This window comes from Fundulus heteroclitus, chromosome 7 (genome assembly GCF_011125445.2).
Source record: "Fundulus heteroclitus isolate FHET01 chromosome 7, MU-UCD_Fhet_4.1, whole genome shotgun sequence".
NCBI classification, from domain to species: Eukaryota; Metazoa; Chordata; class Actinopteri; order Cyprinodontiformes; family Fundulidae; genus Fundulus; species Fundulus heteroclitus.
Window position 1 is genome coordinate 15181478 of NC_046367.1, and position 15059 is coordinate 15196536.

A 15059-nucleotide genomic window follows, 5' to 3' on the forward strand; every position below is an offset into this window, starting at 1 on the left:
TTTTAAGTGTACATGAGGTTGCGCAGGAATTGTGAGTCACTGCCATGTTAATTATTTTTCCCACATGCATTTTAGGCTCTAATCTCAGGTAACACTAAACATCTGTCAAAGGGGTCATGTTTCCAATGAAGCATTTAACTGAAGATGAGCTTTGATGCAACAGAGTTATTATGGGAATCTTAAGGAAACATTTGAAAGCTGCAGACAGCTGTGTGTTTCCATTAACCAGTTGCTTTAATGAGACATTACTATCTGTTACTCTAACCATAAAGTTGGAACTGACTGAGGTTTAAAAATAGAACCTGCTTCTTCAGGACCACGGACAGCTCTATGAACGTAATGTATCTGCTTATGAAATTGAAAACCATAGGCGGATACATGTGGAGTCATGGCCACATTTATTCACTAGACATTTGCCGAAACAAGGAGTGGGTGACGTACAGTATTTGGACGGTGTCAACCTGATGTGGTGAGCTATGTTAGTAGCCACAGCTGCCCCTGGGGCAGACTGACAGAGGCTGCCATACATCAGCGCCACCGGGCCCTCTAAGAAGCACCAGCAATTCGGGTGAAGTGTCTTGCCCAAGAACACAATGACTGAGACAGTCAGAGTGGGGGGTTGAACCGGCAACCCAGGAAGTGCAGGACGAACTCCCTAAATCCTGCGCCACTGTTGCCCCATTAATAACGCATATATCCAAGCAGGCAGGATGGTCAGTGAACAAAACACGGTTGGTCTTGCATCAGTGTGAGATGAGATAGAGAAACAGGTGTTGACCATGGCAATAGCGACAAAAAGAAAAGCTGAATCTGAATGGAAGCTGAATGCTACATTTTTGAAGAGAAATGGATGAACGTACAGTCTTTCATCAGAGAGTAAAGCAAACTTGTGGTTTTAGTCTTTTAGGAATGCAACAACAGTGATGAAAAAGTGGATTCTGGAGCGGCATTACAGGAGTAAGCATGTTAAACTGGAGAACATTATAGGGCAGGTCGGGTAGAAGCCTTATGCAGAATGAAGGTTTGTTAGGAAATGCATCATTGCTGCTGCATAGCTGCTAGCTCCCAAAAAAGGGAAATTATTTGAAAGCATCCTTTTTCTCAAGAACAGTTTGAGACAGGATCAGTGGAATGGGAAATGGGAAAAGATATTCAGAAAATGATACAAGACACTGCAAGAGATTTTAAGTACTTTTCTCTGGCCTGTGACGAGACATCAGATATCAGCAACACTGCTCAGCTAGCCGTTTTTGGATCACGTTAGACAATTGACAAAAAGCAGGAGCTGCTGTCTTTGCTAGGGCTTCCATGCAGAAAGGAAGCTCAGTTCCATCAAGTTATCCAAGCTGAGAACAAATTTGAACTGCCATTTAAGAAGCTGAGGGGCCTTGCTACATAGGGCAGCAGCAAGGGTTGGTGACCAAAAGCGATTGACTGCATTACTAAAAAATGAAATGAGCAGTTCTTCCATAAACTGACTCTGGCCAAAGTCAGTTCAGGTCAAGACCTACTGATTCCAATCTGCAAAATCAGCTGCAGGTTACATCAACATGTCTTCCAGCAGACATCGGATGCCTGGCTAAGGAGAAGCAGTTCCAACCATAACATTAGGTGAGTATGGTGATGAATGTAGCTTCTGCCATACAAAATGTTTATGTATTGCTTATTTTATAATCACTTTCATTACTTTCAATTCTATATATATACTTTTTGTCGCACCTATAAATGCAAAATGTAGTGTGCAGTATGTACGTCATCACTTTAGCTTGCTTTAATTTTCTATTTAAATCACCTGGTGCGTCTCCATATTCCTGAATTCCATCTAAGCTGCTGCCATTTTTAATTTCTGCTTCTGTTTCTGTCACCAGATGGCAAAAAAAAAAGTTTGAAACTGCAACTGAAACAATGTCAATGCCGTTTGGAGGCATGGCAAAGATCACTGCCATCTGGAAAATCTGGAAGCTCTATCTGCCTGAAGCCTGCTGCAGCAGTGTGCATGTACAATAAGGTGTGAAGGCAAACTTGGTTACAATCTTTCCGTTGTGGCAGAAAAAGATGAAGAAGTAATTTTTACAGTTACATTTAAAGTTAATCTAGTTTCTCAGTTCAAAAGCCTTTCTCAATTGAATTAAACAAAAAATCTTGTTGTAAGCACTCATTTAGTTGTATTTCTGTACAATTCTAGATTAGTTGCATTACAGATCCTTGACTAGTTACAGTAATTAAGGAAAAAATCTTACTTAAATAGTGCCTTTCAGGATTAAAAAAAGTACAAAGTGCTACAGTAACTACCCCTTGAATAGGGCCATTGAGTCCACAGAACACAAATGAAAAGAGCTTCAGTGTGTACGGTCTACAACTGCAATTGTTCCACCACCTTTACTTTACAGCCAATTAACAAGCCCTGAAAATTCAGCAAACCTGGTGGTGACATACAGCCAGAAAATATCAGAAATGAATGATGGTGCATCAAATCCACTGGTGAGAACCAAGACACAAACTGCTGTGGATTGTAACATTTAAAAATATGCCTATGTATGCTGAGCTGATCAATCTAAAGTTGTATTCTAAAGAAAGCATGTTAAAATGATTTCAAACGATGGCCTGATCTCAATGTACAGTTAATTATAGTTACACAAGGCTGGTGATCCATGAAAGAGGATGACTGAACCATATCTAAAGTACACGGTATTGAATGCGTACATCTTACCAGCGTAAAGACTAAAGCACCTATGATTTGCTGCCTGAATACAACAAAAACTGTTACGGGACGGATTCACTCACACGTTGGTGGTGAAGATGCCATAGATGAGATCTTGCTCAGGCAGGTAGAAAGTGCTCTGGAGCTCATTGTAGTAGAAGGGGATCTCTCCGGACCGGGAGCAGTTGAGCCTCGCCTTCATGAACGTGGTCCAGGTGTCCTCCAGGAGGAACCGCCCACCGATGTCATTCTTGCAGACCCTGGCCACGCGGGAATAGACTGTCTTGCCACAGTCATGCTCCACCGCGTTCTCCCTCAGGAAGAAGAAGGTGAAGAGGCCGATGTCATAGGCCGAGATGAAGTGGGGCTCTGCGACGGGGAAGGAGGAGACAGAAGGGAGGGCAAGATCATTATGTTGACCCTGGGGAAACAGAAATATTTGCAACATTCATCTTCTGGACACTGTTGCTTTGACCTTTGTTCGCATTACTGATTTCAATAAGGACTTGGGATTGCAATGTTCGCATTCCTGTTTTGGATGATCTGAAAAAGACCCCCAATTGCAAATGAATAAATAAGAGAGCGAGCTGCAGATGGTGAAGGAGAGTAGAAGATAGAAAAATGGTTTCAAATAAATCTGTCTGATGTTTTGATGCTAAATCCATTGAAACAGGATGCCTGTGTTGCTTTTATTGCCTTGCAGGACACGAGGAGTGATAAATGTCCTCCTGTTGCATGGGTTTCCAGGTAAAAGAGACTAAAACCAGGGATGCGACTGTCATTTACTGCATGAAAACGTCCTAAGTAATTGTTGGAAGGGGCTTCAACCCATATATCCATTACTAGCAAAATAATCACGATGGATTGTCGTTAATGTCTTTATTATGTCTACCCATGCACATTTTACAGTCTTTGTGTGCAGGCAAACTGGATTTTCTTCTTTCATGTACATTTGCACAGGGACCTCAGAATAATCTCAGTTTCAGGCAAATTCTCTTTCCGGAGCTCACGGCATTTTAATCAAACTTGGAACATCAATGAGTGTCTTCACAGTTTAAGGTTCCTTTTTATTTCAAGCTTGTTTAAAAGTAAAGTCGTCATTTATTTATATTTTTCGTTTTGTTATTGTTTAGTTTTTTGGAGCTGATGAAATTTTGATAATTTGGAGATGTGCTGCTTTTACAAGAGGAGTCTAAGAGTTTCAGCAAAAGCCAACAGACTGTCTCATCAAAAGTCTCTAACAAACTCAATGAAGTGGTTGATATTAAGCTGTTTTATAATGAATGTGAGGCAAAAATATGCAGTGCCTTAAATAAGCGTTTATAAGGGCAAGGGCAAGGGCAAGGGGAAATTTATTTATATAGCACAATTCAGTACAAGACAATACAAAGTGCTTTACATGATTAAGATATACCAAAATAATAAAATGTAGATAGAAAATAGAATAAAAGCAAGTAGGGATAGAATGTAGTAACAAAAAAGAACAGTAAAAACAGTAAAACTGTTTAACTAGAACATTCAAAGGCAATTTTAAACAGATGTGTTTTTAATCTTGATTTAAAAGAAGAATAAGGCTTGAATGTTAATATTTTGTCAGATTACAAATACAAACTTCAATATCAATTTGAAGTAAAGTGGTTCTCCTTCAAATTCATGTAAATGTACATTGGTGTTCAGCTCTGCTGGAGGGTGAACCTCTGTCCAGGTCAAAAGTTTTTGTTGGCCCTTCTAGCAGGTTTTCTTCAAGGATGGATTACCCTGTATTTAGATCGATCCAGCTGCTCATCAACTAACCAACTTCCCTGTCCCTACTACAGAGCATGATAGTGCCACCACCATGTTTAACTTTGGGGATAGCTTGGGTTTAGGTGTGTTACTTTTCCACCAGATACAGTGTGTTGTGTATAGGGCTAAAAGTTTATCTGTTGACTCTTCAAACAGGAGCAGCCATCTTCCAGATATTTGCTGCATCTCCTAAATGGCTTGGGCATCCTGTTAACAAGGCTCCCTATGGATTCCTGGGTACATGGGCTATCTTCTTGCCACTCTTTCATAAAAATCTGAATTACAGAGTGTATAGTTAATAGCTGTCCTGTCGACAAATTGCACCACCTGAGTTATTCATCACAGCAGCTCCTCCAGAGGGCGCAGCTTGGATGTCTCTCTTATTAATGCTCTCTTTGCGCGCCTGTCAGTTCAGGTGGATAGCCATGTCTTAAAAGGATCGCAGTTGTGCCATATTTCCATTTTCACATGATGGATTGATTGGACTGCCTTATGAAATGTTTGAAGCTTGAGATGTTGTTTTAAAACCCAAACCTGCTTTAGACCTCTCCACAACTTTAACCCTCAATTTTCTGATGTGTTCCCTGGTCTCTATGATGCTGTTTTCATGCAACTATTCTTCTCTGTTGCTGTTTGTTCGGTAATGTTCTCTCAACAACTCCCTGAGGCCTTCACAAAATAGCTGAATCTATGCTAAAAATAAATTACAATCAGGTGGACTTTACCCTGCCTCTCACCTAATGGCTGCTATAGATAGGCACCAGTCCTCTGAAAGCCCTGCAGGGATAAGTGGCTATAGACAATGGGAACGATGACTTTCCTTTACTAAGATGACTTTAAAAGGCAATGCACTGCATTGGATTTTATTCAGGGGTATCAGAGCAAGGGGGCTGAATACAACCTTTAGATACTTTGTTTTAAAACAAAAACATGTATTACTTTGTGTTGGTCTATCACATAAAATCCCCAACCAAACAACACTGATGAAAAAAATGCAAGAACGTTCAAGAAGTGTTCACACTTCTGCAAGCCGTCGTATAATTTAAAGAGTAAAGAGCATATCCCATACCCAATACCAGGTACTTAATGAGGGAGAAAACTACAGAGCTTCCCTGCAACTTTTTTTTGAAAAAGCTCTTTTTTAGAACGGAAACACCCACGCTGCTGTTTCGACACTGAGCTGATTGTGGCTTCAACACAGAAAATTTGTTTTGTACTGTCGTGTTTTCATCTGTCAGACAGCCCTCTGCACAACTGATAAAAAAAAAAAGGAAAAGAAAAGACTACTCAGCTGCCGTTGCTTCATTTCACCACTGGGACCTATTTATTGTAAGCGATATCCCACTCAGACTCACGCAGTGCAGCACAAACACAAATGGAAATAACATAACCTTAATTTACACACACACACACAAAAACATGCATGTAATAAGCCAAATAATTATGTTGATATTGCACCACAGCCTGCCTCTCAGACGCGCACACACATACGGAGAGGGAATAACCTGTTAACCACTGGGATGGAATGCGCCTAGGGGGCTAGCAAGACATTTGGTTTAAAAGAAAGTGCTGAAATTGAGCAGGAGGAGACACACAGCTCTGGTGTCGGGAGGACAGCGGCCACACAATTCCATTTCCCTTCGCCGATTTGGACCGTGGCGCTGATGAAGCCACTTGTGGCGCGAAAGAGAAAGGAGAGATAATCAGCTGCAGAAGGGATGCAAATTTTTGAAGCTGTAATCAAGTTTTCTTTTTTTTTTTATTCTCTCCCCTTCTCTGATTACTCTGCAGAAATGTGGAGCGGGCGCCTTTAAGCTGCACTGGCTAATTTAGCAGGTAATCTAATCAACTTATCCAGTTTAGGTTTAATGAAGTGACGGTCCTAATCAGTTTGTTCTCAGTTTGAGTTCTAAATAATGACAAGGAGACGTGCCACTGAAAGAAAAAAAACACACTGAGTAGATTTATCACTAGTAGACAAATCGGTCAACTGTATCATTTAATAACTATATCTACAGCAACACAACTATTGTAAATCCCAGTGGGTTAATTAGTGTCAACAAACATGTAGTTACCGCAACAGAAGCTGACAGGAAAATTGTTCAAAAGCATCAGTTATGTTTCTCCTGAGGCTAAAGGCTAGGTGAAACACTGCCTCCTTCTGATGCGTTTATTAGCCGAGTCAAATGAGGGATATGAATGTGGATTCAACAAGCCAAACCTCCTGAGTTAGAGCCTTGGTTTTTGCCCCCCCCCCCCCCCCCCCCCCCCCCTTGTGTTTATGCACGGCATACACATGTCAAGCAAAGGGCAGGAGAAGACGAAATGCTCTGCATTACAATAATGAAGCTGGGTGGGTGAAAACAGGGTGAAGAGATTTGGGATTTTTTTTTTTTTTCTAGCTTCCCGCTGAGTCGTAAACACGTTTTCTCCCATGATGGATGGGCTGAGTGCTGAGGGAAAAAAGTCATGTAATGTTGCACATCAGACACAGACACAGAGGTAAATCAAAGTCTACTTAACAGTCAAATGTGGAAAAATGTTGATAGAATGCCGCACAATTGATTTATATTTGGGAGATGATTTATGCTTTCCAGCTTGATAGGGCGAATCAATAAGCATGAGTTTTTCTTGCACCCACTAACAAAAAAGCTGCTGGGTTAGTTCTTTAACCCAAATGCTGTTGGGACAGAGGTTGGGTATTTTTGACCAAACATTGGGTCAAAAAGTTGTAACCCAGTTTCTTTGACCAGAGTGTCCCTAATCCTTGTTCACAGGAGGGCACTTTGAACTATACACTGGCCCAACTGGACCTCCTCCACAAGATGCAACTTGGACAGCTAAATAAAATAAGAATTAAATTGGTAAAATGAAATGGTAAAATGCTAAAATTATGCTATATAATTATATAAATGTCAGTGAGTTGTGTTAATGTCTTGTTTGTTCACCCATTTACCTGCAAGCTAGTGCCAGATATGTTCAATATTCACACTTGCAATAAAGAAAGGGTCTCAGTGCCTCCTGTTTATGCTCTGAAGTTGTGATTTTTGGAGATCTCAGTTGGAAATACAACAAGAATACCTCCTGGAAACACACTGCTACATACTGCTGCTTACTTATTCAAACCTAACGTCTGCACACTGGGAGCCCTAACCAAAGTCAAAGTCCTTGATTGTGCACACGATCACAGCCAACCAGGCTGATTCTGGAATCCTGACAGGGAAATCCTGACAGACAGACAGCGGCCAGGTTATTTGAAAACTTTGTGGCCAGATGACGTCCAGCGTTTCCCTCCTACCAGACATCACATGATCTCACACGAAATCTTCATGGCTTTCCTTGCCTTGCCTGGACCTGTTCAGATGTTCTGCCTTCTGTTTTCTGGACACAACCTGGACTGTTGCTCATGACCACTAACCTTGCCTGCCAGTTTGTGTATGACCCTCGCTTGTTTATCGCAACTGATGCCAGTCTCTGCCAACCTGCCTGTACATCGCCTCCTGTTATGAGCAGCCTGCATCGCCAGGCCTGTGTTGGCTCCTGCAGATGGTTTTCCTGCTTGCACCAGGTTTCCCGTTTCTTTGATAAACGTTTTAAAGCGCAACACAGTGTCTGGCTAGAATATCGGCTTCACTGTTTTGCCAGTCATTACAGAATAATTTGGCCCCTGTCTTGTCTGCTGAAATCCAGTATATATAGGCACATGATCAGGCGAAGGAGATGAGCTTGATTGAGCGGCCGCAGGATGCTCACAAGTGCATCGGGTAATCTTGATTGCAACGGTGCAGGATGAGTGTGGCAGCAAGTATACAGACAATATGCATCCTGGGGTAACTGACCACTCTCAATTGGGAACATACTGCTACATACTGCTGCTTATTTATTCAAACCTATTGTCTGCACGCTGTGAGTGCTAACTAAAAAGTCAAAGTCCTTCATTGGGCACACGATCATGGCCAACCAGGCTGATCGTGTTTTTGGAATTCTGACAGGGACATCCTGGCAGACAGACAGGGGTCAGATTATTTAAAAGCCTTGGTGCCACCTGAACTGCCCTTAGGATGTACATCTGTTTGTTTCTGTGTCAACCACCTGTACAGTATACACCCCATCTCTCATCCATTGACCTCTAAAGATACCAGCAGCCACACCACAACTCTGCAAAGATAAAGTAATGCAACAACACCATCTATATTAGTAAAACTTATTTCTTATACCTTGCTGGTATGTTTAATAATCATCAATAATCCTTTGCCTATTGCAAGACTCCTTAAAATGGAAAGAGGGATTTGATTTATAATTACGAAATGTCCCTTTTATAGTTCTTAGTGTTGTTGGGGTAAGAATCCATCATTATAAAAACAAAGAGAATATAAAGGCTAGTGGGAATGTAACAGTACTAGTTTCTAGCAGTGATGAAACCTGAGGATATACATAATTACTGGATAACAGTAAAAACAATCAGATTGTAACGTGTTAGTTACATATTCTGGCGGATATTGTATGCCAGAATGAATTTACACCAATGAGCTATCCAACCACACCAACTCCCTAAAGGCATTCTGGGGAAGAAATACAACAAACCTTCCCTAAAATTGCAGTTAGTAAAATTTACAAGCAATAATGTGTCAGTTTTTTTGTAATTAAAGATATCTTGGCTACATTTACGGGTTGTGTGGTGACAGAGAGGATTCATCACTGGCTTCACAGGGAGCTCATCAGTTATTGAGTTTTTCTGTCCTTGGGCACAAAACTGCAGAAGAAATAGCTCTCAGACAAAGAAAAAAATGTCTGCCTGAAGACTGTGAGGCTGAAAATTCTTATCTAAGAGACAATAACAGAGCCAGTCAGCATTTTGTCTCCAAAACAGACAAAGTTCAGTTTAAAGATGAATCATCCCTTGTTCTGTAAATATTTGTCACTTATGGAAATAAGAGACGTTCACTAGATATTTATTTTATGTTTGGCAAACATGATGTGTCTATGACACCTCTTACAAAGTTGAGCAGAGGTTGACTGTAAATTACTCATAAATCCATACGTTGCCACATGTAAAGTCAAAGAAGGATTGTGAGAAGCTTACACACAGTGCCAGGCTTGTTTAGAAAAAGTCAACCTTTAATTTGAGTACATTTCATCAGTAGGGGAAAATAAATGCCACGCTAGAAAATATTGCTTTTCACAAAGTTAAAAAAACTCCAACCTTTTGGAGGCTGGCATACAATATCCTTCAAACCTGGTACTGGAAACTTTGAGGGAGAGCGTGGCAATAGGCTCTTTCTGGGGAATGATCATTGATTCATCTGCCCTCAGGAGGCCCTCAGTGCCAGCCTCAGTATCCTTCTACTGATGTTGTCATTATGCCTCCACTGTACATTTCCAAACCATCTCAGTCTGGCCTCTCTGGCTTTATCTCCAAAAGATCTAAAATGAGCTGTCCCTCTGATGCACTCATTCCTGATCCTATCCCTCCTCATCACTCCCATAGAAAATTTCAACATCTTCATCTCTGCTACCTCCAGCTCCGCCTCCTGCCTCTCCCTCAGTCTCGCTGTCTCTAAACCGTTCAACGTCGCTGGTCTCACCACCATCTTATACACCTTTCCCTTCATTCTCGATGATACTCCTTCATCACATAACACATCTGACACATTTTTCCTCTCATTATAACCTGCTCAGACACATTTCTTCCCCACTTTTCCACCCACGCCGTTCCTCTGGACTGTTGACCTTAAGTACTTAAAATCCTCCACCTTCTTTCCCTCTGCTCCCTGTAAACCTCACAGCTCCACTCTGCTCCCCCTCATTCACCAAAATGTATTCTGTCTTGCTACGGCTAGTCTTCATTACTCTCCTTTTCAGGGCAAACCTTCTACCCTCTCTACATTTTCCTCCACTTGTTCCATGCTCTCACCGCAGATCAAAATGTCATCTGATCATAGTCCATGGAGATTCCTGTCTAAACTTGTTGACCTGCCCATCGCCACAGCAAACAAGAAGGGCCTCAGAGCTGATCCTTAATGCAGTTCCACTTCGCACCCACAACACATCTCACCACCATCTTACATCTCTCATACATGTCCTGCACCACTCTACCATACTTCTCTGCAACTTCAGATTTCCTGACACAACACCACAGCTCCTTTCTTGACACTATGTCAGGTGTTTTTCCTAGATCTGCAAAAAACACAATGCAGCTCCCTCTGACCTGCTCTTTTCAGCGCCTTCCTTACTTCATCCTTATTAATCTTTCCTACTTCCTGATCCAAAACGACCACTTCTTTTGCTGTTTTGTTCTCTCTCACTTTCCCTTTTCATCAACTCTTCAAAGTTCTTCTTCCATCTTCCTATCACACTTGTTGCAAGTGTCAGTACATTTTCATATTGATCCTCACCCCAACTAGCCTCGTGAGACCATCCTGATCTCGCGAGCTTTCAAGGTTTCACTCACAGATCAGTCTGGCTACTCTCCGTTAAAGAAAATTGGGAGCAGTTCACCAAACGAACGTCCAATCAGCGTTGGCTTTGAGGCGGGTTGAGGTGTGACGCAACGAGAAGCGCGTCAGTTCAGTCTAAAGAACATGGCGGCTTCAGCCGATGAAACTAGCGTTAGCGTGGCTATCGAGCAAGTTTTATCGGAATTACAGAGTATTTCTTCACTGAAAGAAGAGCAAAACACTGCTCTGGAGGCTTTTCTCAGAGGAAAAGATGTTTTTGCTCTTCTCCCGACTGGTTTCGGCAAGAGCTTGTGGTTGTGTTTTTGTCGTCGCTGTTAGTACGTCATATGCTTCGTTGATCTGATTGGTTTATTTGGCCCGTCTATCACCAACATAGGCCAATCAGCTAACCAGTATTTTTGCCCCTTCCCAAAATTACTTCAGCGGAAGGTTTCCAGATGGATATGCGGAGCAAATCCATCTGGTGGAGTCAGGTTACACCCCAACCTGCTGAACAGCCTTTATCTCTACCTCGCCAACCAATCATACAAGTCACTCTATGCCCTTTGTTTGGCCTTAGCTACCTCTACCTTCATTTTACGCTGCATCTCTCTGTACTCCTGGCTCTCTTCAGTCTTCACAGGGTCCACTTCTTCTTAGCTGATCTCTTTCTCTGTACTCCCTTGTTCCATTACCAGCTCTCCTTGTCAATTTTCCTTCCAGAAAACACACCAAGTGCTCTCCTATCCGTCTCCCTGATAGCATTAGTTGCAGGTGATATGGAAGCACCTCCTGGTCACCCAGAGCATGTCTCAACTCCTCCCTGAAAGCAACACAACTTTCTTCCTTTTTCCACTTCTACCACTTTGTCTGCTGCTCTGGCTTTGTCCTCTTCATCTTCCTCACCAACAGCGTCATTCTGCACACCAGCATCCCATCCTGTCTGGCAACACTGTCACCAGCCACTACCTGGTCATTGATGATTTTTATTTAAAAATAATAATAATAAATTATCCAAATGGGAATTATCCCCCCGCTGATTACCTGTACTCGCATGACATGTTTGAGTTTTTTAGTTTTGAAATGTGAGATCACGCTAGTACAATAAAATAGGAAATCTTTTTAAGCCGTCTTACAATAAACATATCTGCCAGTGCTGCCATAAAATGTACATTGTTTAGATTTTTGACTGCAGACTCCAAGGTTCCTTGTGACATTCAGATGTATGATGGAAAACCGTCGGTCAGCACCTGGCCGGCTACCAATCCAATAAGGGAACGGATAGATTAGATCCAGGATACCCCCCGACCTCCCCATCCTCCAGTTCTCCTTAATCAGAGAGAGCTTAGAGCTGGAAATGAGATTTTCATTCACACCCCTAAATCCACAGGGACCACACAACTCCATAAACCTCACAGAAGCTGCCACGGAGCGAAACAGACTTTGAGCACTCGGATGAAGGCCAACGTGTGCTTGACTGTCTGCGCAGCCAGCTGTGATTATGCTGATCGGGACGTTATCTACTTTGTTACTCGTTTTTCTCTGTGTCGCCTCATTTCACCTACTTTCTTTCTGCTTGTGGTTTTAAAGCACACACGTACAGCTGCCACCCACATGCTGCCGGTGCTGCCTGCAAACTGTCTAAACACTCAGTGCCAAGCGCACACCTGCGTGCATACACAGGCAGAGGCCCTGCACGGTGTGACGCAAGCTGAGTGCTCCAATTTCACCCTCTCCGTGGGGTGAGCAATAATTACATTGCTCACTGACTCCCCCAGTCTGTCGTCTCTGCATCCGACTTTGTCATCCATCCTCTCCGATAAGCGCACAAGCACATAGCTTTCATCTTATCCAGCTTTGGTTGGCCTCCAACTACTATTAAAATTCACCTTTCTGCCACTCCTTTACACTGTCAGTTGTGGTACGAACAGACCGACGGTCATTGAGATGTGCCCTTTTTTTCAGGAAAGCCAAAGAAAACCTCATCTTGCCTTCTCTTCTGTTCCTTAAGCTGGCTGATGAGCATGGGGGTGGTAGCTGGGGTTATGGAAGTGGAGAGTCAAGTGGGGGGTCAAGAGATTTAAGAGTCAATTTTTGCTCACAACTTGGAGTGGAAAAGTAATTTTTTTTAAAAAGCACATATATTGAGCATTAGATAGTATATCCTCCACCCTTGTAGGACAGGAAGTAGCAGTGCATATGATGTTCCTCTCTAGAGTCAACAATATTAAAGTATTCAAACCCAAACCCTGCTGATGTGATATCTGTTATCATCTCACCTTATGAATGTTGGGGCTTGTCCACTTTGTTGCCTGAACCAGATTTGTTCTGTCCTGCCACTCGGTCATTAAAGCCAAATATGCAACTGGCTGAATATCCTTTTTTTTTAAGTGCCCCCCCCCCACACACACACACACACACACACACCTAGCCCCCTGTCTATAGAGAATATCTGACCATACAATGCAAAGCAACCATAACCACCACAATGTTTGCCTAAACTACAAGGACAGAAAACTCAAAGATCTTCCTTAATATTAGATATTTTCTTAATGTACTTTAACAGGCCAAAGTGACAGTTATCTAACTCACAATGCACTACATATGTACCTGAAATCTGGGGAAAAAAAACAGACTCTCATAAACCAAAACATGAGTGCTTTCTGCTTCAAGTCACCTTATTTCTACACTCCCCCATACCTCATACCTCCCTGTTCTCTGAGACGTTTCAGACTCTGGCGACGTTAAGCTTCGCAGACTACATTAATGTCGATACTCCCACCAGTCATCAAGCTGCTGAATACCTTCGACTCCTGGACTGGTTGGACTTGGAACAACATGTCAGATTCCCGACACACACTTCTGGACACCCTCAGGATTTAGACATCACAAACTCTCTAACTGTGGAACATCTCTCTGAATATGTCCGGGGAGTCTCCGAACACAAAGTTATTTACAAGGAGCTTCCCTTTTCTGAACAGTGCCATCAAGCCAAAGTGGCAGATTTATTTAATAAATCTTAAAAATATCAATTATGAACTTGTAGCAGCTGATATTCCTGTTTCCTTTCCAGTGTCCATCGATGCAGAACTCTGCAGCGCCAGCCTCTCTAGAATGTTGGTCCAGAGCGTTCCTGTTAGAGGGAAGACAGGCACCTTTTCACGCTCAGCCTGGTGGTTTACCCTAGAGCAGAAAAAAATGAAGCCAACTGGTCAGGTGCTAGAGAGAGGCTTTTTAACCTCTGGTCTGCTGGTCCACAAGCTAGCTTGTAAGGAGTACCGCAAAAAATGTATGTAAGGCCCCTCAAAGATGTTTGATTCCTTATTTTTGATTCTTTATTTGTTCATCCATAATGTGAGGTAACCCTGGTAACTCTGACACACTTTTCCGAACCGTCATCCCTGACCGGCGTCACTCTTTAACCCTGCCAACGACCTCTGCAATAAATTAAACTCCTTCCTCCAAAATTAGGTCTGAACAATCTGATCTGCCCTCCCAACCTCAGCCCCCCCCATCCAACAGATTGGAAGCACTTCTCTTTGGGATTCCTGGCAAGAACTTACCAGAAAAAAATGACAGTATGTTCAGAACAGCGCTGCCAGGATCCTGATGAGAGTGCTTTCCTACGAACATATCACCTCCATTCTCGTTCACTTCACTGGCTCCGCCTCTCACCTCCAAAATCTCCCTGCTCCCCATGTTCCACTGTCTGCACAGTAATGTGCCGTCTTATTTAAAGGACATGCTCGTGCTTCACTTGCCCTGACGCAGTCGCCGCTCCTCCAACGCCCCCCTTCCTCATATTCCTAGGACTTGATCCCGCACCATGTGAGTCCGGGCCTTTTCCTGTGGCGCTCCTAAGCTGTAGAGCCCTCTGCCTTCACAATCTCCACAGACTGTGACCTACTTTAAAACAGTCCTAAATCCCTCTAATTTGTTGTTTTTTAATCATCTCTTTTCAAATGTTTTGTCCTGTTTTTTCTTTTTCTTTGCATTTATACGTTCACTATTGATTTCATTGTTTTATTGACAGTAGCACTTTGAGATTTTCCTGTAAATGTAAAAATGTGTTATAAATAAAATCAATATTAACATTATTGTTAAGCGGTGGTTAGGAACGCTTCAGAATCCTAATC

The 15059-nt window shown here is 42.4% G+C and overlaps 1 protein-coding gene across 2 annotated transcripts in view; it reads right to left on the reverse strand.

Moving 5' to 3' along the window:
* Positions 1 to 15059, reverse strand: part of sema5ba (sema domain, seven thrombospondin repeats (type 1 and type 1-like), transmembrane domain (TM) and short cytoplasmic domain, (semaphorin) 5Ba) — a 270882-nt gene that overhangs the window by 85157 nt on the left and 170666 nt on the right. For both annotated transcript variants that reach the window (XM_036139025.1, XM_012868532.3), the window contains exon 9: positions 2785 to 3070. In XM_036139025.1, coding sequence (XP_035994918.1) covers positions 2785 to 3070 — 286 coding nt within the window. The remainder of the gene's footprint in view (positions 1 to 2784; positions 3071 to 15059) is intronic.